General features: G+C 31.2%; 5 protein-coding genes across 6 annotated transcripts; 4 read left to right on the top strand and 1 right to left on the bottom strand.

Moving 5' to 3' along the window:
* The first annotated feature begins 211 nt into the window (after positions 1–211).
* Positions 212–4,103, top strand: LOC124919061 (carbonic anhydrase 2-like). The gene is made up of 9 exons (XM_047459194.1): positions 212–472; positions 534–592; positions 940–1,116; positions 1,215–1,263; positions 1,338–1,451; positions 1,544–1,597; positions 2,231–2,313; positions 2,379–2,484; positions 2,795–4,103. The coding sequence occupies exons 1-9, from the start codon at positions 407–409 to the stop codon at positions 2,996–2,998; spliced, it is 912 nt and encodes a 303-aa protein (XP_047315150.1). The 5' UTR covers positions 212–406; the 3' UTR covers positions 2,999–4,103.
* Positions 4,104–7,714: 3,611 nt separating this feature from the next.
* LOC124921794 (peptidyl-prolyl cis-trans isomerase FKBP12) lies at positions 7,715–9,261 on the top strand. Its single transcript, XM_047462496.1, has 5 exons — positions 7,715–7,889; positions 7,982–8,015; positions 8,112–8,173; positions 8,380–8,432; positions 8,955–9,261. The coding sequence occupies exons 1-5, from the start codon at positions 7,802–7,804 to the stop codon at positions 9,054–9,056; spliced, it is 339 nt and encodes a 112-aa protein (XP_047318452.1). The 5' UTR covers positions 7,715–7,801; the 3' UTR covers positions 9,057–9,261.
* A 1,823-nt stretch (positions 9,262–11,084) lies between these two features.
* Positions 11,085–13,078, top strand: LOC124921793 (40S ribosomal protein S13). Its single transcript, XM_047462495.1, has 5 exons — positions 11,085–11,211; positions 11,324–11,396; positions 12,206–12,344; positions 12,438–12,624; positions 12,859–13,078. The coding sequence occupies exons 1-5, from the start codon at positions 11,189–11,191 to the stop codon at positions 12,890–12,892; spliced, it is 456 nt and encodes a 151-aa protein (XP_047318451.1). The 5' UTR covers positions 11,085–11,188; the 3' UTR covers positions 12,893–13,078.
* A 5,004-nt stretch (positions 13,079–18,082) lies between these two features.
* LOC124919060 (transcription factor bHLH145-like) lies at positions 18,083–20,250 on the top strand. 2 transcript variants are annotated; one of them, XM_047459192.1, is made up of 5 exons: positions 18,083–18,123; positions 18,228–18,309; positions 18,569–19,023; positions 19,096–19,241; positions 19,322–20,250. In XM_047459192.1, the coding sequence occupies exon 5, from the start codon at positions 19,342–19,344 to the stop codon at positions 20,080–20,082; it is 741 nt and encodes a 246-aa protein (XP_047315148.1). In that variant the 5' UTR covers positions 18,083–18,123; positions 18,228–18,309; positions 18,569–19,023; positions 19,096–19,241; positions 19,322–19,341; the 3' UTR covers positions 20,083–20,250. The 2 variants fall into 2 exon arrangements, with proteins under 2 accessions (XP_047315148.1, XP_047315149.1); XM_047459193.1 differs by lacking the exon at positions 18,083–18,123 and having other exon boundaries at positions 18,183–18,309.
* Positions 20,251–20,547: 297 nt separating this feature from the next.
* On the bottom strand, positions 20,548–23,537 carry LOC124919059 (root phototropism protein 3). The gene is made up of 4 exons (XM_047459191.1): positions 23,017–23,537; positions 22,836–22,905; positions 21,429–22,736; positions 20,548–21,348 (listed from the first exon to the last, which is right to left on the bottom strand). Exons 1-4 carry the CDS (start codon positions 23,127–23,129, stop codon positions 20,803–20,805), a joined length of 2,037 nt encoding a protein of 678 aa, XP_047315147.1. The 5' UTR covers positions 23,130–23,537; the 3' UTR covers positions 20,548–20,802.
* Positions 23,538–26,251: the final 2,714 nt, after the last annotated feature.

The following is a 26,251-nucleotide window of genomic DNA, read 5'->3' as shown; positions in this document are numbered from 1 at the left end:
TTTTGTTTTATTAAATTTAAAACTCAAATAACTTTAATTTTTTTAACCCAAAAAAATAAAGATAATGAAGCTATAAATATTTATAATAAGTATATGTAAGAGATTGTGTGAAACTAGTGGTCTTCTTCTCTTTACCGCACTTTCCCATTCCAGGTAAAAGAACAGGGTGAATTAGAAAGATTTATATCATCCTTGATTTCTCCGTCTTTCTTGGAGACGAACAAGTGTTCTTCGGATCTGCCATCAATTGAGGCATCCATCTGTCAACTTACATACACGACATTTATTATTATTATTATTATTATACAACTGCTAGCTATGCCAGTGCAAAGCAAGTGTTCTGTTTCGTCGCTCCTCATTCATTTCTCCAAAAAGTAAACAAAAATTCCCTCTTCATCTCTCTCTAATGGCGCACTCCTCCCTTGGATTAACACCCACCACGGATCTCTCCAGACTCTCAACGCCATCCAAGGTGGGTTCACTTCATCTTTAAATTTACTCATCTCTCATCTTTCACGCGCTTTCTGCTGCAGGTTTTCAAATCCCCCATGAAATTAGTCGCATTCGAGCAGAACCCATCCGGATCTTTCAAGTAAATACGGATCTTTTCTAATTGTTCTCTCTTTTTATTTGGATTCCAATTGTCTGGGACGAATCAAGATTTTAGCTTTCACACAGTATGATATTGTTCTTCAATTTCTGGTGCATGCCCTTTGTTATGTTATGTATTTCTGAATCTATCAAAAGATCTCTGGGCATGTTGTTTACTGCAAATTGGATGATTTTACCAATCTCTAGGATTTCATAGGCAAAATTCATCTGTTTTAAGATTTCAGATCACCATTTCTGTCAACTTTCAAACTTGTTGCCATTTCAGTTTTTTTATTTAGGGTTGATGAGATAGATTTGTTATTTTCTCATGAGCTTCATCTTCAACAGTAAGTCAAAGAAGGAGAATATAAGTAATTTGAGATTGAAATCCTCCAAAGACTCCTCAGGCATGTTTCAGAAAGTGTCACCAAGTACACAGACGAACACAGTGGAAACTAAAAAGGAATCTGACGTCTTCAATGAAATGAAACATAACTTCTTGACTTTCAAAAAGGACAAGTACTTGTAAGTATCAATTATTATAATTTTTTTGCTTCCTTTGTGGTTTTTAAGAAGGAACATAGAGTTTTTTAACTGAGAAAATGTTTGTTTTGTTTTGACAGAGAAAATTCAGAAATCTATAGTAAACTTGCCAAAGGCCAGGAACCAAAGGTAAACATAATGGTTTTTTCCATTCAATTTGCAAACTGACAACTCTTTCTAAACATATAAAACTCTTTCAACAGTTCATGGTGATTGCTTGTGGAGACTCTAGGGTTTGTCCATCAAACATCTTAGGATTTCAACCTGGAGATGCCTTTGTAATTCGTAATGTGGCAAATTTGGTGCCCCCATCTGAGGTATACTCAATTTGAAGTTTAACTCCTATGCCTAACCTTAATTCTTTTTCACAAACCTAGTCATTCTGAAAGCTTTTATTTCCTGCACGCAGAATGGTCCAACTGAAACAAATGCTGCACTTGAGTTTGCTGTCAATGCCTTGGAAGTAAGTATTTTCCTCGTGTATATGCCTAACAGCTTCTTATTTTTTAAGAGAAAAAAACATTACTTGTGGGTGTTGATTTAGAAATTGTTGATTGTGTTTAATTATGGATCTGAATTCAGATATGTGAGAAACCGTCAATGAATTTTGGATACACATCCAGATACATTTGGTATGAAAAGTGTGAACCATCCGATTACCATGAAATCTGTAGATCACTTCAAAATACGAATATTTTGAGCAGTCACCAAGCCCAATAGGACACCACCTCAGGCAAAATAACAATTCTATGTATGACCCCTTTTTTAGGCATAGTTGGATTTAGATCTGAGTTTGACTAAGTTAAGATATTCTATATTTCCAAATGAAATCTTATCCAGATCCACACCCATATGAGAAAACAAGATGAACTGGTGTTTTTAAATGAAGTAAGATCTTCTATTTGTATAGATTGGGAAGGTAGCAAAAATTTGAGCCTTATTTGAATTTTTTGATGCGACTACATTATTTGATTCTTATTTGACATAGAACATATACCCACATGGTCCAACTAGGACTAGAATGATGAAGTTAAACATGTATGTTGCAATTCCCACTTCCAGCAATAATAGATATATTTGCAATAATACTTTACAGGTTGAGAATATTCTTGTGGTTGGTCATAGTTGCTGTGGAGGCATTCGTGCTCTTATGAGTATGCAAGACGAAGAGGAACCAAGGTTAGCCCCAAAAATACTTGTTAATCTGAGATGAATGTCTAAGTTTTATCATATTGACTTTTCAGCGGATTTACCAAGAACTGGGTGGTGTTAGGAAAAGATGCCAAAATAAGGACCAAGGCTGTTGCCTCCAACCTAGACTTTGATGAGCAGTGTCAACACTGTGAAAAGGTGATGTTAACTGCTCCCAAAACTCTGGATTTTCGGTTCAAAAACACAACTTTATCACTTAATTTAAATTACTGTACTTGAAATCACTTAATTATCTAGATTAAGCTCAAACTAAAAAGAAAAAAAATAATATTGCTTAATTTGGTAAGCTATAACTCGATAATCTAGTAAGAGCACCTAAAAGACAAGTTTAATCCTGAAAATGAATCAAATTACGTGATTATATGTATAAACAGTTGTAATTAGTTCTACATTTGATAAAATCAGTTAACTCAGTTTTATGAACTAAGTAGTGTATTTTGATTTGCAGGAATCAGTGAACCGTTCATTGTTGAACTTGCTGACATATTCATGGATAGAAGAGAAGGTGATAAGAGGAAAACTGTCAATCCATGGTGGTTATTATGATTTCGTGAATTGTTCATTTGAGAAATGGACACTTGACTATCAGGGCAGCAGCTTCAGAGAGCCGAAAGGTAAATACTCTTTCAAGAATCAAGAATTATGGTCTTGAATCCACAACAGTCAGTAGTACCATACCCTTCCTATGCATAATACCTGTTGTTTAATTAAGGGAGACAAACTTCCATTTCCCTCAATTATCTGCTGTTATAGTGTCTTGATTTCATATGTATCAGTAATATTGGTTGTGTTTGTTCTTCCAAAGTTGTGACTCCTCACTGAATTGACTATTTGTATTATTATGTTTTTTATGAGAATTGCTGATGGTTTATAACCATGGTTATGGATTGTTTGTACTGTCAAATGTAGAATTATTATTAAAGTAGTATTTTTTTTATTATTAATAATTGTTGTTTTAAGAGTTGGTTTGTGAGGTGTAGAAATGAATAGATGGTAAGTTGAAGCAGAATACAGATAGGTAGCTGAACAAACAGATAAACAAAAATGTTATCCTTCTTGATTTTCCACCCAGTAGATGAGCCTATCCTATCCTTCCATTTTTTCCCCCACACATTTGTTTCCTATATAAACAAACACATTGCACCATCCCTCCCTACAAGCAATCAGCTTATCTTTTCTCAACTGATGGGCTCATCATTATCATCATCATCTCTAGTTATGTTCCTATTGTTCTTCTTCACTATTATGATGGTACAACTAGGCGATTCTCGTCAGCTCTTGGCAGAAACAACCTTACCAGAATTGCCACTACCAACCGTCCCGGGTCTACCAAAGCCCGAGCTCCCCTCATTGCCGATCCCAATGCCCACTGTCCCGGGATTGCCAAAGCCCGAGCTTCCTTCACTGCCTATCCCAACAACTCCAGAATTGCCAAAGCCTGAGCTCCCTACTCTACCAATCCCAACTGTCCCAACACTGCCAAAGCCCGAGCTCCCCCCACTGCCAGTGCCACTTCCCATTGTGCCCACACTGCCAAAACCCGAGCTTCCCACGTTACCCGTCATTCCAAACCCGCCAAAAGAGCATATTCCTTGAATGGTTTAGTTGGTTGTTTGGAGCTCATCATTATGATATATATATTATTACTAGCTACTTCTGAAGTCAATGTAATTTTTCTTCTACTATGTTTATGTACTACTCTTCTATTAATCTTATCGTATCATGATGCATTTTAATCTATTATCACTATTGTTATATATACCATAGATAAATATTGTTATGATTTCTTTTTACATCATCTTATTAATTCGCTAGTCTTATTTTATTTCATTACTATAATCGTTTTTTTTAGGGTTACCTTCAAGGATTTCTCAATAAAAAAAAAATAGTTAAATCATAATGAAAATAGTTGTGATTCAATTTCATTCTAGTAAGATTTAACAAGATTGGTATGACTGAGAGAGTTCAGCTCAAACATATTACCTTGTACATATAATTAGAAATATAACAATATTGCAAAATATTAAATGTCTGGATTTTCGATCCCCAGGACATGTCTATAAAATTTGAAAAAGTTAAACTAAATAAATAAAATTTAAGAATAATATAAACAGGTCTTCAATTTACCCTCTATTAATTATAATTAATGATTTTATATTTTAAATTTCATTAAACTTGCAACATTATGTTATATAATTTTTAATTTTTTATTAAAATTTTAGAAGCTTTTATTTATTTATTTTGTAATGTTAAAAGAATTGATTTTTTTTAATATATATAAACTTTATTTTATAAAGTAGATCGAATTCATAACATTTCTACTCTAATTAATATGTTTTTATAGTGTATATGGAATATATTGATTAACTGGTAGGTCAAAATTTGAGAATAGATCTTTAAATGGGGTAGCGTGGGGAAAGATAATTATGTATTTGTGTTTATTTTAAAATTTTGTGTGGTGTCTACATTTATATTTTGTGTGAGTTTTTTTTTTTTTTTTAATTTGAAAAGTGGTATAGCCTAGGGCTTAATGTGGGATACAACAGATCCTCCTGGCCTGGTAGTGTGATGGTAAAACTAGTGTTTGAGTGGATTATATGTAATACAAAAATTGAAATATTTTGGTAATACTAGTATAAATATTTTTTTATACTAAAAAAAGTATTTCAGGCTTATTCATAGACATTAAAGTGTTTTTCGTAAAATACATATAAATAAAAAAATCAAAAATTTAATATTTTATTTAAAAATAAACATGATAGATCTAAATTGAATAGTAAAATAAATAATTGATATATATATATATATATATATATATATTATTATTATTATGTTATATAGTTAAATTTAGAATTGTTTTTTTTTTTTGTTATGTTTATAAAATTCATGTACTTTGAGAAAATTAATTAAGAAAATTATGCAAAAGTTTGACAATTTTTATTTATTTTAAATATATCACTTCATATTTGGTGAAACAAATATATAAATAGTGTTATACTATTAAATAAAAATTTAATACTTTTTATTTATAAAAATCACATTTTTAAGAGATATAACTTTTAAAAATGACATAAATTTTTTATTTTATTTTAAAATATTGTAAGCCTCTCAACAATTATTGGTTGTCGATAACTTTTCATGATATTAATTTCTTATCATTATTATTATTGATGTATTTTGAGTTTGCAAACAAATAGTATTGATGTATCGTTACAATAATTAGGAAGATTCTCGTGCGATGCACACAGATAAAAATATATTGGTATAAAGTCCCGCGTTAATCAAATTTCGTTTAAAATAAAAATATAAAGTGTTATTAGTCTAATTGGTTAAAGAGTTGTACTTGTTTTGTTAGGTTGAGAGTTCAAAACATACCTATAGCATTTTCAATTTTATTTTTAACAGTTTTAAGTTTATGGACGGGTCAACCCAGAATCCGACCCAAGTATCCATTTACTCTCACATATATATCCAAATTAACCATAGCTCTCGACTCGGCAATTCGGACACTTTCAAAATTAAGCATCATTATATATAACTAGCATTTAGCTTGTGCATTTGCACGATTAATAATATAAAAAATCGTTAAAAAAATATTACGGATAATATTTTTAATTTTATTTTTAACCGTTTTAAGTTTATGGGTGGGTCAACCCACAATCCGACTCAAGTATCCATTTACTCGACATCATTATATATATATATATATATTAGTTAATTAAAAAGTTGAACTTATATTAATATTAAAATGTCCCGCGTTTATCAAATTTGGTGTTGAATTTAAAATATAAAGTCTTTGTAGTCTAATTGGTTAAAGAACTGTACTTATTTTGTTAGGTTGCAAGTTCAAAACATACCTCTAGCATTTTTAATTTTATTTTTAACTGTTTTAAATTTAAAGGCGGGTCAACCCACAATCCGACCCAAGTATCCAAATTAACCACAACTCTCGACCCGACAATTCGAACACTTTAAAAATTAAGCATCATTATATATATATATACTAGCATGTATCCCGTGCATTTGCACGAGTAATAATAATATAAAAAACTATGAAAAAAATATTACGGTAAAATTTTTATGGGCGGGTCAACCCACAATCCGACCCAAGTATCCATTTACTCTCACATATATCCAAATTAACCACAAGTTTTCGACCCGACAATCCGAACACTTTAAAAATTAAGCATCATTATATATATATATAGATTAGTTAGTTAAAAAGTTGAACTTATATTGTTAAAATGTCACGCGTTTATCAAATTTTAGATTGAATTTAAAATATAAAGTGTTATTAGCCTAGTTGGTTAAAAGGTTGTACTTGTTTTGTTAGGTTGCAAGTTCGAACCATGCCTATAGCATTTTTAATTTTATTTTTAACCGTTTTAAGTTTATGGGCGGGTCAACCCACAATCCGACCCAAGTATCCATTTACTCTCACATATATCCAAATTAACCACAGCTCTCGGCCCGGCAATCCGAACATTTTAAAAATTAAGCATTATTATATATATATATATATAGATAATGATGCTTAATTTTTAAAGTGTCCAGATTGTTGGGTCGAGAGCTGTGGTTAATTTGGATACATGTGAGAGTAAATGAATAATTGGGTCGGATTGTGGGTTGACCCGTTCATAAAAATTTTACCATAATATTTTTTTACGGTTTTTTATATTATTACTCGTGCAAATGCACATGATACATGCTAGTTTTAATAAATAATATTGTAAAATATAATATAGTAATCTATACTCTTGGGCCTTGTTTGAGGAAATGATTTTTTGGATTTTGTCTGGGTTTTATCCAAAAAACCCTTGTTTGATATAAAGTATGAAAAAATTGGTTTTTAAAATTTAAAGACTAATTTGCCCTTTGACTTTAGAAAATATGGTGTAGGTGTAGTTTTGATATTTAAATGATAAAATTATTTGATTTGATGGTTGATAAGATGTTTGAGTTTTGGGATAAAAACTGAGTTTTATCCCAAAAACCCTTCATCAAACGAGGCCTTGTATCATATACAAATTATAAATTAATTGTAAGGCGTAATTTTTTTTATTATCAAAACTATAAAAATCAAATTATTTTGTTTTTCTAATTATACTCATTATTAACATTTTTTATTTTCTAATTATATTATTTATTAGTACTAATTTATAACTCATTATCATATTATAAATAAAATATATTTTTATATTAAGTATTATATGATTATTATATTTATTTAAAATAAAAAATAAATTATATATTTATTTTATTTATATAATTTCTATATTAATAAATCATTTGAGTCAAAATGTCAATTGTTGCATAACTAGAGGGACATATATATACATAATTGTCAAGACAGTATGTGAGCATCATCTAATCTAGAACGCCACTTCCTAACCCTAAATACATAAAGAGAGGGAGAGAGAGAAGAATCGAAGATCGAAGAATCAAAACTTGGAAAATGGGAGTGGAAAAGCAGATTTTGAAAGCTGGAAACGGTCCCAAGCCCGTCGTCGGCCAAACCGTCACCGTTCACTGCACTGGATTTGGTTATTTCTTTACCTTTCTCTATATTTCGTTCGATATCTAATCTCTCTACTGAATATTTGCTCTAACTCCCGCCGTCTTGCTTTACATGCAGGCAAAAATGGCGATCTTACTAAGAAGTTTTGGAGGTACGCTTACGAATCTGTTGAACAACTTCAATTTTGATTTCTCCTTTTTATCGATCCATGCCTTTATCTTATTTTTACTCTTTTTTGTTTGTTTAGCACAAAGGATCCTGGACAGGAGCCTTTTACTTTCAAGATCGGCCTAGGTTCTGTTATTAAAGGTTATAATACTCTACAATCTCAGTTTGTCGTGTGATTCTGTGCTTGATATTGCAATTGATATGTTTCAATAATGTTATATACATGGATTGGAAGTTTTCAACAGTCAATTACTATTATAGTTTGCTTAATATTAACAGGATGTTCAAAAATCTGAACTTTCCCTCTGAAACTACAGCTAAAGAAAATCTCTCTCTGTTTGTATCAGGATGGGATGAAGGTGTTTTGGGAATGCAATTGGGAGAGGTTGCTCGTTTGCAGGTAATTGTTGGACTTTTTCGTTAGATTGTAAGTTTGAATAACAAAGCAAAATGCTTCTGATCAAGGACTGTAGTTTAGGAAGTCAACATTGATTATAGTTCAGTTGTTATCAGGCAATGGACTTGACTTGGATCTGGATTCTAGAATGACCATTGCTTCAATGAATCAATTATATGATTAGGCTAGATGTATTCTTTCTTACACAGAATGTAAAAACTGTCCCTTTTGCATCAACCCATGAAATCCAAAAACCAAATTTGAATGCATTACAGTTTGGACTTTGATGTATGTATGGTCTTTTAGTATGTTGTTGTTAACCCACTTGAATAGCTATGTTATCCCTGTAATGGGTTCCTTTCAAATTGGTTTTTATATGCTAATAAGAGTTTGGTTTTATATTTCTTTCTTATAAGTTGAACCTATGGTATATTAGCTGACACTTTAATTCTTATTCTTTGGAGGTTGAAAGCGCAAAACTTTTTTTATTGAGTTCTGAAATAAGTTTCATTTGAAAATTTGCAGTGTTCTCCAGACTATGCTTATGGCAGTGGTGGGTTTCCAGCATGGGGCATCCAGCCCAACTCAGTCCTGGATTTTGAGATCGAAGTTCTTAGTGTCAAGTAGTAATAGTAGCTATTAAACAGCGAGTTCCAATATTATGAATAAAAATCACGATGTTTTGAGGACAAATTTCATATTGAACAATGGCTGTTTTATGGCTTATGAATGATTATTTAGATTTGTATTCAGAGGGAATTTAAGTTCAATCTATTCATCAATGTACCCCTTCCCTTATATTTGGAATTTATAAAGCAGCTCTTGTCACAAATTTTCTATCTTTAGACAAATATGGACAAAATATGGGTTAGATTTTTATGATTTAAATGGGCCGACCTGAACTTATACATTTGTTTTTTTTATAGAATTTTTTTCCGGATAAAGTTTAGTTAAAATTCTGAATATTAGATTTATATTAATTAATTATTTATATATAATTAAGTATAAAAATTAATTTTAAAACAAATAATATTAAAAATTATTAGTTACAAAATAAATGAAAGAGTAATAATTTATTTAAAATTTTATTTTATTTATAATTAAAATAATTTATAAACTTAGATTAATAAAATATTAAAATTATAAATTTAAAAATATAAGAGTTTAACTAATACGTTAGTTCCACTTCACCTTCAGTACGATTAATTTATGAAGTTAAACACACATAACCGGCAAATTCTAAACCCTAAATCAATAAACATGAATAAAATTTGCTACCGGCAAATTCTAAACCCTAAATCAATAGACATGAATAAAATTTGCTATAGCTTATATGTAAGAGTGAGCATATATTGGGTTGATCCAAACCCCATACCTAACTCAAAATATTAATTTAGGTAAGTTAATTTGAGTTGAGTTGAGTTGGGTTGGGTTGAGTATGTGTTGAGTTTAATTTAGGTCAGGTTAGTGTTATTCAAATTACACAAATTAAATAAATTTAATTTAATTATTTTTATCAATCCAATATAAACTGTCCATCTTCTAATTCTAATACATTATTTTGCAGTCAAATAATTTTAAATTTTAAAACTCATTAATAATATATTTATTAATTATAGTTTAACCATAATAATAATAATGAACTAACATATCACTATTATTTTAAAACTGTTTAAATGAATTAATTAGTTTATGAAAATTAACCGAATTTATCGTATTCAAAATTTTATTTAATATAAATAATTTAAATATTATTTAAATAATCCATATCAATCTCACATATTATTTTTTAAAATAATTTAATAATTAAAATATTAAAAAATTTAAAAAAAATCAAAATTATGTTAAACGGATAAAAATCGTATAATCAAATAAATAAATAATCGGACCGAAATTGTTAAATGTGTCACAAGTGTGTTAAACGAGCCAAAACGTGTTAAACGTGTTGAATAACTCAAAAATGGTAAAACAAATCAAATAATTATTAAACGAATGTTAACTAGGATAAAAACGTGTTAAATATTAAACGAGTAGAAAACGTAATAAATGTTTTATAAACTAAAATTTAGTTTAGATTATCTAACTCAACTCATATTAATTGGATAATGGGTTGACCAAACTTAATTTGGAGTTTAGTTTACTCATTTGCATACTCTAATGGTAGGATAAGCTCCTTAATAGAGACTAGAACTTGAGTATCACCTCTTTTTGTTAAAGGATGTATAATTTAACTAAATTTGATTCCTTACTTTATTTTAAAATAGTAAACTTTTAATAGTGTATGAATTAATTTAAAAATAAAATAAAAAATGGTATAGTTTTTTATATACTATTTATTTATTTATTTAAAACTTAAATACAAATTGTCAATATATATATTTTTTAACTTTTCAAACCCAAAAAAAAATTAACGGTGACAAATGGTATTTAATTAGATTTTATTTATTTTAATTCCAGATAAACATGTATCTGAATTCGAAATTAGAGTGAAGAATAAAATAAAATATTATTCTTAAATTTATTACACGTTCAAATTTGGTAGTAAGAAATTGCACAATAATCCATTATAGGGATTAAAACGAAAACTTCATATTAATTCAAGGTCCTGTTTACAATTACTTAACCTATATAAAATGGTAAAGCCTCTTCTCTATTCTCTACTGTGATTATTAGGGTTTGCGTCGGCGGCAGCGGCAGCATCAGAGCTTTTCTTCGGGTAGAAGACCTAATAGGCGGCGCTCCATCAACGGCATTTCATCATGGGTCGTATGCATAGTGGAGGGTTCGTCTCTATTTATGTTCTATGAAATCGTCTGCAGTTTTTACTTGTTCAAATGAATTGGTTTTGTTTTGCGATCAGAAAGAAGTTTGATTTATGTTTAAATTGATTGCAGTAAGGGTATTTCAGCTTCTGCTCTACCTTATAAGAGAACTCCACCAAGTTGGTTGAAGATCTCTTCTCAAGATGTACGATTACTGAAACTTTGATCTATTGATTTAACATTTATATTTTCCTTTGCTTGATTGTCATGCTCTGTCAAACTGTTCAGCTCATTCAAGTTAATTAAGAATCTTGTTGGGTATTTTAAATCTTATCTTAGCTGAATCCTATTGCTTTTGGTTTCAATCTGAATTGACCATTAAGCAAACTAATATTTTTGTTCAGATTTGTTGTTATCCTGAAACCATCCCCTTTAAATTTTCATTGTTATACCGATTCCAAATCTATTCAGTCCTTTTGTCAACCTTATTTGGTGTTGATGCTGATTGTGGAGTCTACTCGTTTTAACAAACTGTTTTAAAGCATGTTTACAAAACTAGGCTTTGTGCTTATATGATGAATCTCCGGTCAATGTGTTAGTCCTTATTGAAAATGAATAATGACCACATTCCCAATTTAAGATTCCAGTGTTGCAACTTTAACGTCTGGAAAAGATCTTAGATTTTTGATACCTGGTTCCCAAACTGTATGTTTAGGCTTTTAGGTCAAGAACTGGTATTCTATTTATTTGCTAGTTATAACTTTAAAAGTAATACTAGCGATTTTATGTAAGAATTTTTAGGGCACATACAGAACTACAAGGAACCTATTAGATGATGATTTTTTTTTGTAGATTTAGTATTCTTTCTATTGTTTCTTTGAGAAGAATCTTGTATTATTTAAATAATCTTAAAATAGTTTTCTTATATCTGTTCTTGAATTTTTTTTTCTCTGTTTCTTGTATTCATACTACTTGTTTAGTACTCTGGTACTCATAATTCTTGCTAAATTTCAGGTTGATGAAAATATCTGTAAGTTTGCCAAGAAGGGAATGACCCCTTCCCAAATTGGTGTTATTCTTCGTGATTCTCATGGAATTGCTCAGGTTAAGAGTGTTACTGGAAACAAGATATTGCGCATCCTTAAAGCCCATGGTAAATCTTCTTGACTTGATTCTTCTGTTGCCTAAGCTTTTTCCACATTGAAATGCTATGGTGGAGAATTATATTTTTTCGTGTAACTTGTAGGTCTTGCTCCGGAAATTCCTGAAGACTTGTATCACCTTATCAAGAAGGCAGTAGCAATCAGGAAGCACTTGGAAAGGAATAGAAAAGACAAAGACTCTAAGTTCAGATTGATCCTTGTGGAGAGCAGGATTCACCGTCTTGCCCGTTACTACAAGAAGACAAAGAAGCTCCCACCTGTCTGGAAATAGTAAGTTTTAAGCAAACTTATTTTGAACATACTATTGATTGACTTCATAGATCTTTACTGCTACACCTTAAATATTTTATCTTCTTCAATTTGAAGCATATGACAATCATGAGAGTAAGTAGCAGTTAATTGAATGAATGCTCTGCTCTATTGACCTTTATTCGACAATATGTTCTTCATATATCCATGTGGACATATATTTACTTTCCCCTTTTTTCTTTTTCTTTTTTGCAGTGAATCAACCACCGCAAGCACTCTTGTCGCATAAGACTGATGAACCATGTGTTTATTTTTTCCAAGTTTTGCAGCAAAGTTTCATCTGTTGAGAAGAATTGCTTTTATTTGAACTCAATTTAGTTTTATTTCTTGTTGAACTCTTACTACTTCTGTTATTGCAACAATGGAATCAAGATTTTATCAGTTTTAATATATCAACTCTTCAGTCTTTTTGGATAATCTACAGTCTTCCAGCTTCTTTGATAGCTTTTATCTAGCATAGATTTTTCTGGTATAAGAGTAAAATATGGATTAAAGAACCATTATTTTAATATATCTTTTATTTCTCAAAAGTGAAGAGAGAAAACTCTCTTGGTATGATGGTTATAAATTTGGAATTACAGAAGACTCTTGATTAAATTGATCTATCTGGCCTTGAATGTATCAACCATGTGGATGCATGTCTTTTATAATTTATTGCTAGACATTGGTTCAATAAGATTCTGTCTTGAATTTGTGTATGATTTAAAGTTATATGCATTCCCAAGGTCAAAATCTCCAACCTCTCAAGGATATGTGTTTGAGCCTGAGTGTGTTTACAAGCTATGTTTGAATTTGTTGTGAAGCAGATGATTTGATTATCCATCTTGGATTGCTCAGATCACAAAGGACTAAAGTCTAAACTAAGATCTTTATTACCTTATTATCTTTGATTTGATTCAAATTGAATGGTGCTCAGATCACAAGAGACTGAACTAAGATCTTTATCACCTTATGATCTTTGATTTGAGTCAGAGGTTGAAGTGGGATCATCATGATTATGATTAGTTGTTTTGTTTGGTTGTACATGTCATTGTTTAATTCTTAATGTTATTTTGGTTTGGTTTAATCATGAATCATCATATTTGTTTAAGAAAGGAGGATCTATAAGTCATCATTAACAGTTGAAATGCAAGCAAAGTGTTGACAATCTAACTTTGCTACCGTCCAACTCCAATTTGATTTAATTGGATTTGATTTTGATATGATTCTTATGAGTTGGTTATGGTATTAGCTCAGCAACTGTCCATGGACATGCTTAAAATCCCCAACCACTTACCATAACTCATCATGACAACGACAATGCCCAGTTCACTAATAAAGGTGGTGGTGGATTTGGTGGAGGTGGAATAAATAAAAGGGGCCTCACATGTGAATGTTACATGAATTATAATAACTATTATAATTATTATAAAGTTGGTTGTAAGTAGATTTATTTGAAAATCTTATTGGCCAATTACCTTTTTACCCTCGTGTTTCTATTTTATTTTATTTTATAGATTTATTGACCTTAGTTGGTGTCCTAACACTAATATTTTGTTAAGAAGATTATTGGGGGTGTTAAGTGTAGCAACTCTTATTGAGTATTAATTACTATTATTGAACCTCTTTTATTCTTAATTAAAAATATATTCAATGTTTAAAATTCTTAATAAATCACGAATAATATATTATAATAAATAATAAAAAACTCTCGATCCACATTTTATTTATTTTGATAAAACAACTTATCTTTTCAAATGTTTCATCACATATTTTTTTTGAATGAACCTCTCATTTCATGACCTTACATTTTCACTTCAGTCAATCAAATATTTGATTAATATTTTTCAACATTTAGCATGGTAACCTCACACTTTGGTGAATCAAATAATTGTAACATATTTTTTTAACTACTTTTAATTAATACCGGCCTATTATCCCTCGACAAATCACATTCCAATCACACGTGGTTAAAGGGTTGTACTTATTTTGTTATGTTGCAAGTTAAAAATATACATATAACATTTTTTATTTTATTTTTAACCGTTTTAAGTTTATAGGCGGGTCAACCACAATCCGACCCAAGTATCCATTTACTCTCACATATATATCCAAATTAACCACAGCTCTCGACCCAGCAATCCAGATATTTTGAAATTAAACATGATTATATATATATATATATATATATATATATATATATATTAGTTAGTTAAAATGTTGAATTTATATTATTAAAATGTCTCGCTTTCATTAAATTTGATGTTGAATTTAAAATATAAAGTTTTATTAGCCTAATAGGTTAAATGTTTTTTTTATTAAGTTGCAAGTTCGAAACATATCTATAACATTTTTTATTTTATTTTTAACCGTTTTAAATTAATGGATGGTCAACCCACAATCCAACTTAAGTATCAATTACTCTCACATATCGATCCAACAATTCGAACACTTTGAAATTAAATATTATATATATATATATATATATATATATATATTTTAAAACAACAAGAATAGCCATTGTGATTTGTGAAAAAAAAAAATTAACTTTTTTTTTTAGATCATTTCATTGTAGTTGTAAGAAATATGACATTTGGAAGTTGGGACTCTTTTGATTTGAGTCTCTTTTCAATCAAGTTTTTTATAAATTATATCTCTATCACAACATTATTATTTTATTTATTAAATCATTAATTCTATTAATTAAAATATTATTATTAAATTTTAATTTTAAATAAAAATTATTTTAATAATTAAACTAATTAAAAACTCAAATAATTTTTTTTATCGAATAAAAACTTACAAAAAAAAAAAAAAAATCATACAAGTTCTTAAACAAATAAGCTCTTAATAAAGAACATAAAAATGAAGTGAAAATCAATTATTTTATTATATTATGAGTTTTCTTAAAATGATACTTAGGTTAAAATTTAAAATTTATTTTTTCTATTAGTGTTTGGAGTAAAAATTTGTGTGGTTGTGAGTTTCTTTTTATGATCATTGTGTTAGTGTTTTGTAATGATAGCACTTTTTATTTTTTATAATGACATTAGTATTATATATGATAAATCTAGTCATATAATTTGTTTCACAATTTTGTTGCTATTTTTGGCACTAAATGAATAGTCAAATGAGTTTTTCTTAAAAGAAAATTTGTTATAATCAAATTATTAGGATGAAAACTAATTTTCATTCCTTGATTCCCAAAGATTGAATGTTTATTTTTATATATTTATTTTATGGTAATGAAAAATTGAATGTTAGATGGCCTGCAATTGCGCTCATTTAATTTTGTTTGTTTCTTGTTGTTGGATTGTGTCATGATTCCTAAGGCAATGCAATGCCATCAATAACAATGGCACTATTATATGTCTCGCCATTCATGATGCTAATGACGTGTTTGGATCACCTTGACATGACTCATTTGTCCTCTTTTTTTCCTTTTTTATTTATTTATTTTATAATTGGTTTGGGCACGGTTTAGGTTTGGTTTGAATTGAGGTTTTTTTAAAAATTTAAAAAGAAAAAAAAATAATGATGGTTAATAATTTTAAAAAAATAATGATTATTTTTGGTAAAATATTTAAAATGTATTGATATATATAAATAAAAAATAATAATAATTTAAAATAGAATGTATTTTAGTATTTTAATTAATGATTTGAGTGATGTGATGGATAATAAAGAGTGAAATAATGTTTGATTTTGTTTGAGTTATTTAAAAAATACAAACTGAACAAGATTTTATAGGTAATTTGATTTGAGTTTTTTTTAGAATTTTTATTTAGTTTTAAAAAAAGTATTATTTAATAAAATATATATTATTTGAGTTTTTTTTGTAAGATGAATTATTAAAATAATATTTTATATTTAAAATTTAATTTTTCAAAAGTAAATTTATAAAGTTTTGTTATTGTAATTTATAAATGAAGTGTTTTAATAGTTATAATATATTGATATGATAAAAGTATTATTTAAAAAAAAACTTAAAACAAGAAAATTTATCATAAAAATTTTGTTTTGTTTGATTATTTGAATAATTTTTTAATGAGAAATAATAAGAGAGAAAAATTGAAAAGAATGAGAGAGAAGATGACGTATATCATATAATTAGCTTAGCTGTAAAAACGAGAAAATGTGAGGATACATGCATTGTCATCCACTAAGCCAATGCTACCTATACATTAAAAAAAATTAATAAATAAGTGGGGTGATGTTTCACTTTTTGTGTATAAATGTCACTTGATTAATGAAATATTGACGGTGCTTGATAGAATGGAATTATCCGAGAAAAATGAAAGAATTTTTTTTATAAAAATAACTTTCAGCTAATTAGATTGAGTCATGTCATTCTTTCTCTTATGCCTTCTCATTCTTAAATAATTTATCATTTTTTCACAATTCTTTATTTATTAATAAGGCTATGTTAGGTTTGAATTATTTAAATAATTCAATCCACTCAAATCATTTCATTCTCCTTTTTATCCATGATATTACTTAATTCATTAACCAAAATATTAAAATACCATTTATTTTATATTATTATTTTTACATATTAATACATATTAACTTTTTTTTTTTATCAAAAAATAACCATTATCCCTTCAAAATTATCCATGAGATCTTCTGCTCCCACCTAACCTGTGTTCCCTCTCATAGGGGAGGGGGTAAATTTGAATTATTTTTTTGTAAAAAGATTTTTTGCCCCCTTCCTTATGAGAAGGAATATGAAGAACACGAGTTAGGTGAAAACAAAGGATACCATCTGTCAAAATTATCAATCACCATAACATTTTCCACCTTCTAAGTTATATAAATAACCCTAATCCAAACAAGCTCTAAATAAACAATATATCAAAATACTCTTTATTTTATTATTTTAAAACTATTTTTTATTTTTCAATTATATATTAATATTTTTTATTTTTTTAATACTTACAAAAAAAATAAAATTTGAAATGAAAACCCTCCCGCGGTAACCGATCCTAATTGTCCAGTTTGGGACGTTTTTTTCTCGAAATCGAATGAGGATGGGGCGATGATGATATTTGTGTCCCCCACCCCGATCTCACTCCGTTTTCGCCCCGAATACTATAAACACAATTAAATATATAAAATTACCGATATATATTTATTTATTATATTATATAGGAGTTGTAATTTTTTCTTTAAAATAATATAAAATTTTAATATATTACCATATATATATATATATATATTAAAATTTTTGTTTATATAATGAAAATATTTTATAAACAATATCTCAAGAAAATTCATAGAAATCGAACGAAAGAAAATTGGTATTAAACAATCCCAAAAATATAAACTGGCCATAAATGCATTCTCCGAACCTATTACCATCTTAGTTGAAGCCATGATCATTAAAAAAAAAAAATTTAGATTTAGAAGTATAATAAAATATAGATTAGATAAGACAAATTGTTTGAGGGTAATTTCGTCATTTTGATTCTTCATAATCGGGTACGATCTATCTCTCTATATGCATGTCGTCCTTCTTTGCTTTGCTTTGCTTGCTGTTACTACATTAACACACTTCACGGTATTCTCTCTCTCTCCGATTTCAGTCAGGTTTATTTCAATATTTGACGTCCAAACGATACGCTTCCTGAGATCGGAAATCGGATACATACATACCTTCAATTCAATGTAAGTGTTCATCATCCTTTGTATATCAAACTTTAGATCGTCGTATCAATAAAGTACAGATTGATTGATTGATTGATTATCAAAGCCTAATTGTTGATCTCTCCAAAACTATGCATTATTCTATCATTTAGGGCTGAAATCATGCGTAATGGACTAATGGTGGTTGATCTCTTTAAAATTGGCCTTTTATTTTGAAGATATCTTTATAGACTTGAATCTTATAGATAATAATGTCAATCTCTTGGTCTTTGTTTCACAGGCTTATTGATATAATATTTACTTGAGGCTATTTCATCTGCGAACAAAATTGGAACAATATGCTGTGGTTAAGTCTCTCAATTGATGTATTCCGAAGAGCTGCTACCTCCTTGCGTGTCTATTGTAGGATCATATTGTAGATGATCGCCTTCAGTATCTGATTTTCGATATAATTAACCGATGGGATCCAATCACTTTTCCTTTCTTGATCATTCTATGCACATGATTAGCTGAAAGTATTGTGTTCTTCTTAATTGGCTTTTGAAATTTTTCTAGCTAGACAATTATTGTTTCTCTTGAAGTTTGATAAGAGTGTAGTAGAAAAAAGTGATGGTGTGCCAAAAAGCGAGCCAAACACGATTTCGGGCATTAAAACACGAGAATAGTGGGATTTCAGGAAGAGCCACCATCATAGTTAGAGTAATAGCTTGCTTTCAACCTTTGCAAGATTGTCAGGTAATGACTTGTTTATTTACTTTGTGTGATTTGTAATATCTTTCATTAATTATTCTCATTCTCTTTAAACAGGCCGAGTATTTTCGTCACATGCTGAAACCCGTTACGTAATTTCGCTACCTCATTGACGTGTAATTCAAGCTATAGGAGATTTCGTTTCTTGTTTTTCCTTCTTCTGTTTCATTCCTTGTAAATTATCGGGCTTTGCTGTTATCCTGGTAATTCCTGTCTTATCTTGCAGTATGAGTGTTAAATTGATAAAGAATGTTTGCCATAATGATTCATTTATTATCTTCAGGTGATTTTCTCTGCTGCTGGATGGTGAAAGTTGGAGATTTTCCGCTCTCTGAGCAGCTATCTGCTTATTACCCCTTTCCGTGGTTTGACAACATAAATGAAACCCACAGTTCGTTACAGTGTACCCCTGGAAATAACCCTTCAACCCTCTGGCCAGTTTCTGGGCCTTCTGATAGAAGGTTCATCATCTTTGATCAGACTGGTGCTGATATTAGAACGTTCTTAAGTCCCATTTGTCCTCTTCCACCTAATACATCCATTGATGCTGGTGAATTTCTTGAAAAAACACAGTCATCAGAAATGAAGCAAGAAATTTCCATCATCCCCAAAAGGCCAGTGATGGAAAAAAGTGGGATGCATGAAGAAGACAGTGACGAAATAGATGCAATTCTCTATTCATCCGACGAAGACAGTGATGAAGGCGAAGTAACAAGCACTGCTACTTCTCCATTTTGGACCTCCACGAGTAGCTGCAGGAAGCGTGAGTTACAGTATGATGGGAACAACATGACTAACTGCAAAAGGCAGAGGCTACTTGACGATGATCACAAGCAACCGAGAAATGTGGAAATGGGTTGTAAAATTGGGGAGAGAGAATTGAAGAGGGATAATATTCAGGAGACATTGACAGCATTGAAATCAATAATCATCCCAAGTAGGAAGATGAACGACCCATTGTTAATTATTGAAGAGGCCATCTGTTACTTGAAGGATTTAAAGATGAAAGCTCAGGCATTAGGAGTTAGTGAGATATTGCAGTAAAGTGAAAATGTCCAAGCTTTTGAGTGTTGCAGGTGAGATTTAAAGAGGGAAGAGATGGACTGATTGAATAAGAGTAAGGTTTTGAAGTTGTGAATGTATGAAGTAAGTTGTAATGTAATGATCATAAATAAATCAGCTTGGTAATAAATCCCATTATCTTGTACATGACTCTCTGACTTGACTTCCCACTTCTCTATCTAACTGCTACTTTCCAGCCATTAACCAGAACCAGAAGATTACTTAGTGATTGTTTGCTCTGTGCCTGTAAGGTGTTGGACAAAATCCTATTAAGGTAATATTCCCACCAACCAATTTCTTTATTTTCCTCTTCTAATATTGAGACAGTTATTTTTTATATATTTTAGCTGTGATCAGCTGGCAGATCCACTTTCTCAGAATGCAGCAGTAGCAGTTAGTTTCCAAGGTTCAGGTTCAGGTTCTTCTGTCCCCACGCCAGTAAACAAAAAAGGTGAAATATAAGTGTGCCAACTCCATTGCAATTTTCAATTTAATAGTCACCTTCAAATAGAATAAATTGTTCTGACTACAAAATGATGATAATAAGATAGCTCCCATAAATAACTCAAAAAAGCACCAAGAAAGCAAAGTGGAAGGATGGGATCACTGAAACCTATTGAATTGAATTTCTTCAAGTTGAAGAAACATAATATATGTAAAGAAGAAAGAACATATATAATACCACCACTTAGAATAATTTCCTTAAGAAATAGAATTTCTCCACCTTCTAGGCGCCTTTCTAGCCTGTTCTGTGTTTGGAATCTGAGATCCAATGTCATTCGCCTCTAAATGTGTCATCTTGGTAAGCTTGCTCAGTTTTTTCCAACCACTTGTCCAAGCCGAAGATTGTTTTGGCTTTGCCATTTTATCAAACTGCTTTTGTAAAGTCTCCATGTCATTTTGTAGCTCTAGGTACTTGGCCTTGACCGACTCAAGCTCAAACTTGAGTGTGTTAATGTCCTTTTTAGCCGCTGTCCATCCTTCTTGAAATGACTGTGGAGTTGCCTCAAGTAAACTTCTTCTGTTTGACACCATGGGCTGATAATTAGAATCCCCAGCTTCTTTTAAAGAGCTGTTGGCTATTGCATTGCTTATCTTTACTTGTTCAGAGAAAAGAACTTGCACAACAACTCTTAATGGAAGCCTTTCGTTTTGGGCTGCGTGCATACATGCATCTATTGACAGTTTCTGACAGTCCATCACCCGGCATAGTCTCTTCCTTTCATGCTCAGATAGCGTTGGATGTGCCTATCAATTTTCCAAATCCAAAATCTGAGTAATTTACTGCTAAGCGAATATTTTTTATATACGATGCTATTATTAAATACCTTAAGATAGGAATCAATTGCACGGTAGAGTCCATCATCACAAGTTCTTGCAGAATCTGGCAAAGCCTCGGCTAGGACTTGAAACTTGGTCAAGGAGAGGTTTCTGTCTCTAGAAACTTCGGTGAGATAACTGTCCACAAGCCTTGCGACTCTTGCCTTGGCGTTTTGGCTACTTCCTCTTTGAGCTGCTGCTGCTGAATCGTACATGTGTTTGTCTGAGAAAGGCTGCTGTCTGCCCGGGCTTGACCCTTCTGTCTGTTCTTGAACTAGAAAATGTTCTAGAAGCCTCTGCATTAAATCAACATCGTACAAAGTCTCGCTTTTGCTGTAAGAGGGTATGAGAAGATCGGCCAATGTGGCCTGTTCGAACTGCATTCCAACCCGTTTCTCCAATTCAGTGACAAGAGCCGGTGCCACCTTTAACATGTTTGCCATCCTCAATAGCTGGAGAAGGAATCCACAAGAAACGCTGTCCTTCTGTGGAGGAATTATGCTTATCAAGCTCTCGATAATCATTCTTTGATCTTTCGCTTGAACTGTCGATATTTCATCTTTACTCCCTCCCGCCACTATCATATGAAGTCCTCCTTTCCAGCTTGAGCTTGAAGTAGTGTCGTTATTAACATTATTTTCTCCATCTGCTGCTGATGCAGGTAAGTCTTTGATTAAACCGGGAAGCCATTTAACTGCATAATGTGTTATTGCAGCTCCTATTAATTCAAATCTCATTCCTTTCACCTTAATTGCAGTTATGACTCGGACAAAATGATCAATCCTTAATATAGAGACGTCCTCAAACCACCAGTCAGGTGGGGCTTGATGGTTTCTGCTGGGACTGGACTCTTTCATTTCGTTCCATTTCGGGCTGGAGACTTTAACTAGGGGCTTTCCAGTGTAAGCCCATCTGATTCCTTTAGGATTGGCGCAAGCCTTCCAGGCAATTGATTCACTACATCTTCTTACAATTTGGAGGTTTTCTGACCATGGGGAGAGCTTTTCACAGCTCTTTAATACAAGAATGGAGTCTCTCCATGATGATAGAACTACATAGCTGAGAAAAGCTTCAGTTTTGAAAATTAGATTGCCTTCTTCCAAATCCTCTGTCATTTCGAGATACTCTGCAGCACATCTGAGGCCTGAGATGTTGGTGGCTGTTAAATCAACGGCAACCCCATAGCAGAACTTGGCAGCTTGCTCGAATGCTTCATGGCCGCCTGGAAGATCGTCGATTATTACCTTGCTAAGGTCAGTATCCCTCGTTTCACATATTAATCTGTTCATCTTTCCACTTCTGGAAAGAAGTGGATACTGTTTGCAGGTTCACAGTAATTATTTTAAATTGTCATTACCATTGATTTAGAAAAGAAAAAGAAAAATAGATTTTTCCCAATTTGTATATATATATACCTTGTGCAAGTGGAAAGTAACATCTCCAATTTGAACCAACAAGTCACTTGGAATATCAGTTGCAACAAACCTATAATTGGACATGCAATTTAGGAGGAAGATTAAATGAAGGGGTTGTTTGTTGTTTTATTTTGATAAAATTAAAGTTAGATATGTATGTGAATTAGAAGAAAATAGATACCAAGATTGGCCTCTTTGCTCGAAGCCATCACTCTTGACACCATGCTTGCTTGAACTAAGCAAAGCATTGTTGTAATCCCTCCCTCCAAGCGATTCATTCTCTGAATCCCACATGGTGTGTGTGTGTGTGTGTGAGATAGAGAGGTTGAAAACCAAAGGGATGAAAATTAAGGAAGAGAGAGATAGAGTTAGCAAGCAATTGCAAGTAAGCAAGAGGAGATGGAGATAGAGTGCAGAGAGTAAGAGAGGAGTGTAAGAGAGAGAGAGGGGGAAGATGAAGATGAAGATGAAGATGATGATGAGCAATTAAATTAAAGAGGAGAATCCCACATGGGATGAGATTGGAATTATCTCTAATTGTCGGGGGGGCAGATTTACGAGGCCTTCTCTTCTTACAGGCTGTGAAGTAATGGGGGGTATTATTAGTGAGTAGTAATACTGTAATAGTATGCAACAGTAGTAGTTGTGTACTGTTCTTGGATCATACATATCTTATTTGCCTTTAATTTTAACTTCTTCTTCAGGTGAGTGGGGATCATCTCTACCCTTTTAAGCTCCTTTTCTATATTTTCTCTTTCCACTCACTCTCTCTTTGTTTCTCACTCATTATACACAGTAGGTAGTAATTAGCACTACTACTTACTGTTCATGTGATTAGCAAGCATTTCCAAGAAAGGTGCATCCATTTTGTTTAAGTGAGAATTAAGAGAGATGGGTCCGGGGATTTAGAAATAAAGATAGATTAACAGCTAATTTTGATGGGATTGGGTTAGGTTGGGTGTAATTATTAATTATTATTGTTGTTTGTTTCCACTGACAACTAATTTAACCTGGACAGTACTAGTTTAGACACTTGTGATGAAAGGAAGGATTATAAAGGCATATTATTATTAACAGCAGTTGCGAGTTCAACATGTATGTACTCATTGATTGAATCAATGTGGGTGGGGGTAAAGATTGGGACCCAAAACTTTGATGAGAGAGGAATGGATATAAATGTATTTTGTGAAGAGAGTCGGTCAATGACAAGAGTAGGTCCATCCATTTTGGTAAGAAAAAAAGAAAAGTATCCTTATTATTGTCTTCAAAAAACAGTTCCCCCTAAACCAGGTCTCATGTGTCCCCTTCAACTCCAAGTAGATATTTGGCTTTCAAAGAAAAGGTCCATATGCTTCTACCTGTCTTTATCATCACTGTATATAATCACCTATTATCATGATGATGTGAAGCCATTACCCCCTCCCCTCCTCAATGATCACCATTATTTATCACGTATTCTAATCACTTGTTAACTGCAAAAGAAACATACCCAATATGATTTTTTTTTTTTTTTTTAAAGTTATTAACCAGTTCCTTGCTTTTAAAAAGGTTATTTATAAATATGTGGTTATTTGAAGCTATTTTAGGAAAGCATCCTTCCTTTTAAAAGTGTGTTATATTTTGAGTTAAGTGACAATAAAGAGAAAATTTAAGATAATAAGTTATCACAACAGTGATATTGCTTGCAGCAGCTGAGTCTAACACTGACAATTGGTTGGTTGTTTAATTAATTAAGCAAGGCAGATGGAGAGAATGTTATTAATTAATTTTCAGTGAAAGGACTGAGGAGAAGGCTCGGTCAGGCATATATATATATAGGGGTGGTGGGGACCCGAAGTATTCAGCAGCTGCATACTTCTGGTTGGTTGGTTGGTGGGTGGGTGAGTGAGTGAGTTAGTGGCTTCAATTCAATATTCCCTCTTTTCCATTCCTTGCTATTATTAATTTGCTTACAGGTTACAACCAAACCTAATAAAAAAGATGAATAAATAATAATAATAATAGTATGTTTCCCAAGTATTTTTTTAATAGTAGATAAAATAACACATGATTATGATGATGGGTCTTTTGTTTTTAGAATAAAGAAATGTTTTGATGCATGGGTTGATGATAGCTAGGTAGGTCATTAAACCTAGAATGTCATATAATTTGAACTCTGTGTATTGAGGACGACTTAACATGCATGGAGATTGGAGACACATATACTTACATACTTACATACATTGTTCAGAATTCAGATAGATAGAACCAGTTTATAATAATGGGGAAATTAGCAAAGCAGGTATCAAGGGGCCCATTAGCATATATGTATATATATATATATATATATATATATATATATACAGTACTACACACCCTTCTTATTATTCTTATTCTTCTTCTTATTATTCTAATGGAGGAGAAGTTAATATTATCTAGCTAGGTATCCGAATCCTCCTTCTGCAATATTAATTGTATATAATATTATTGGCAAATCATGAATATATATCCCTTTCACACACACACACACACCCATGATCGATCGATCATGATATTTGTTTGGAATGTTTAAAAGAGGCAGGTGAGAGCCCACAAAGCACATGGATTGATGTTGCAGACAAAAGTATTAAAAGTTGCAAAGTATGTATGTGTGTATGTCTGTTCTGTTTGTTATATATATACATATTTACTTGGTAAATGGTGAACGAATTAGGTTGCCATTCCTACTCCTCACCTGTTATCTCTCCAACGCAATAATAATAATTAATTTATTAAGAGCAAGGGGGATCGAGGAGGATTCGGGTTATAACATCGTCCAAAGAAAAACCTTTTTTTTTGGGGGGGAATTTAGGCCTTTTATTTTATTTTGTTACTTTACCAACCCCACTACTAGATTTGGGAATTGGGAGAATAACCCTCTACTCTATTTTATCGATTTCATTAACATCAGTTTGGCCAAATTAGCATGTCTTACCTGCCTCGATGCATAGTTGTCAATAGCGCTAGCTATAGCGAATAGCGTAGCGACCATATGTAGTTATAAGGCGCAATAGACTACGCAGTTGGCAATAGCCACGCTTTTGTCGCTATAGATCAAATAGCGATGGAAGTTATTGCTCATAAAAGCGACGTTTTTTTCAAAAAAAAATTAATATTAATTTCTATCTTCTAGACTTTTCATCTCCCTAACATTTTCTCACTTATTTAAATTTCAAATTTTCTTTTGCCTCTTCTTATTTTGCACGCTTCTTTTTATTTTCTTATTACTTTTTTGTCTAGTATTTCTCTATTTCTTTTCTTTCCTTTTTTTTACATTTCCTTTTCTATTCTTATTGTTATCCACAAATCTATCCATAAAATTTGTAGATTTGAGAGTGAAAGAGAAGCTAGAGAATAGAGAAATTGAAAAAAGTGAAAATTGATTTCTCATCCACTAT

This window comes from Impatiens glandulifera, chromosome 1 (assembly GCF_907164915.1).
Source record: "Impatiens glandulifera chromosome 1, dImpGla2.1, whole genome shotgun sequence".
Lineage (NCBI taxonomy): Eukaryota > Viridiplantae > Streptophyta > Magnoliopsida > Ericales > Balsaminaceae > Impatiens > Impatiens glandulifera.
This window is presented reverse-complemented; position numbering and strand designations above follow the sequence as displayed.

Excerpts from the sequence above, each read along its gene's own strand:
- LOC124921793 (XM_047462495.1), top strand. The coding sequence starts at position 11,189 with ATGGGTCGTATGCATAGTGGAGG. Across the intron at positions 12,345-12,437 it reads GCGCATCCTTAAAGCCCATG|GTCTTGCTCCGGAAATTCCT; the intron begins GTAAATCTTCTT and ends TGTAACTTGTAG. Across the intron at positions 12,625-12,858 it reads CTCCCACCTGTCTGGAAATA|TGAATCAACCACCGCAAGCA; the intron begins GTAAGTTTTAAG and ends TCTTTTTTGCAG.
- LOC124919061 (XM_047459194.1), top strand. The coding sequence starts at position 407 with ATGGCGCACTCCTCCCTTGGATTAACACCCACCACGGATCTCTCCAGA. Across the intron at positions 473-533 it reads GACTCTCAACGCCATCCAAG|GTTTTCAAATCCCCCATGAA; the intron begins GTGGGTTCACTT and ends TTTCTGCTGCAG. Across the intron at positions 1,452-1,543 it reads ATTTGGTGCCCCCATCTGAG|AATGGTCCAACTGAAACAAA; the intron begins GTATACTCAATT and ends TCCTGCACGCAG.
- LOC124919060 (XM_047459192.1), top strand. The coding sequence starts at position 19,342 with ATGGTGAAAGTTGGAGATTTTCCGCTCTCTGAGCAGCTATCTGCTTAT.
- LOC124919059 (XM_047459191.1), bottom strand. The coding sequence starts at position 23,129 with ATGTGGGATTCAGAGAATGAATCGCTTGGAGGGAGGGATTACAACAAT. Across the intron at positions 22,906-23,016 it reads GAGCAAAGAGGCCAATCTTG|GTTTGTTGCAACTGATATTC; the intron begins GTATCTATTTTC and ends GTCCAATTATAG. Across the intron at positions 22,737-22,835 it reads TTACTTTCCACTTGCACAAG|TATCCACTTCTTTCCAGAAG; the intron begins GTATATATATAT and ends ACCTGCAAACAG.
- LOC124921794 (XM_047462496.1), top strand. The coding sequence starts at position 7,802 with ATGGGAGTGGAAAAGCAGATTTTGAAAGCTGGAAACGGTCCCAAGCCC. Across the intron at positions 8,016-8,111 it reads CTTACTAAGAAGTTTTGGAG|CACAAAGGATCCTGGACAGG; the intron begins GTACGCTTACGA and ends TTGTTTGTTTAG. Across the intron at positions 8,174-8,379 it reads CCTAGGTTCTGTTATTAAAG|GATGGGATGAAGGTGTTTTG; the intron begins GTTATAATACTC and ends TGTTTGTATCAG.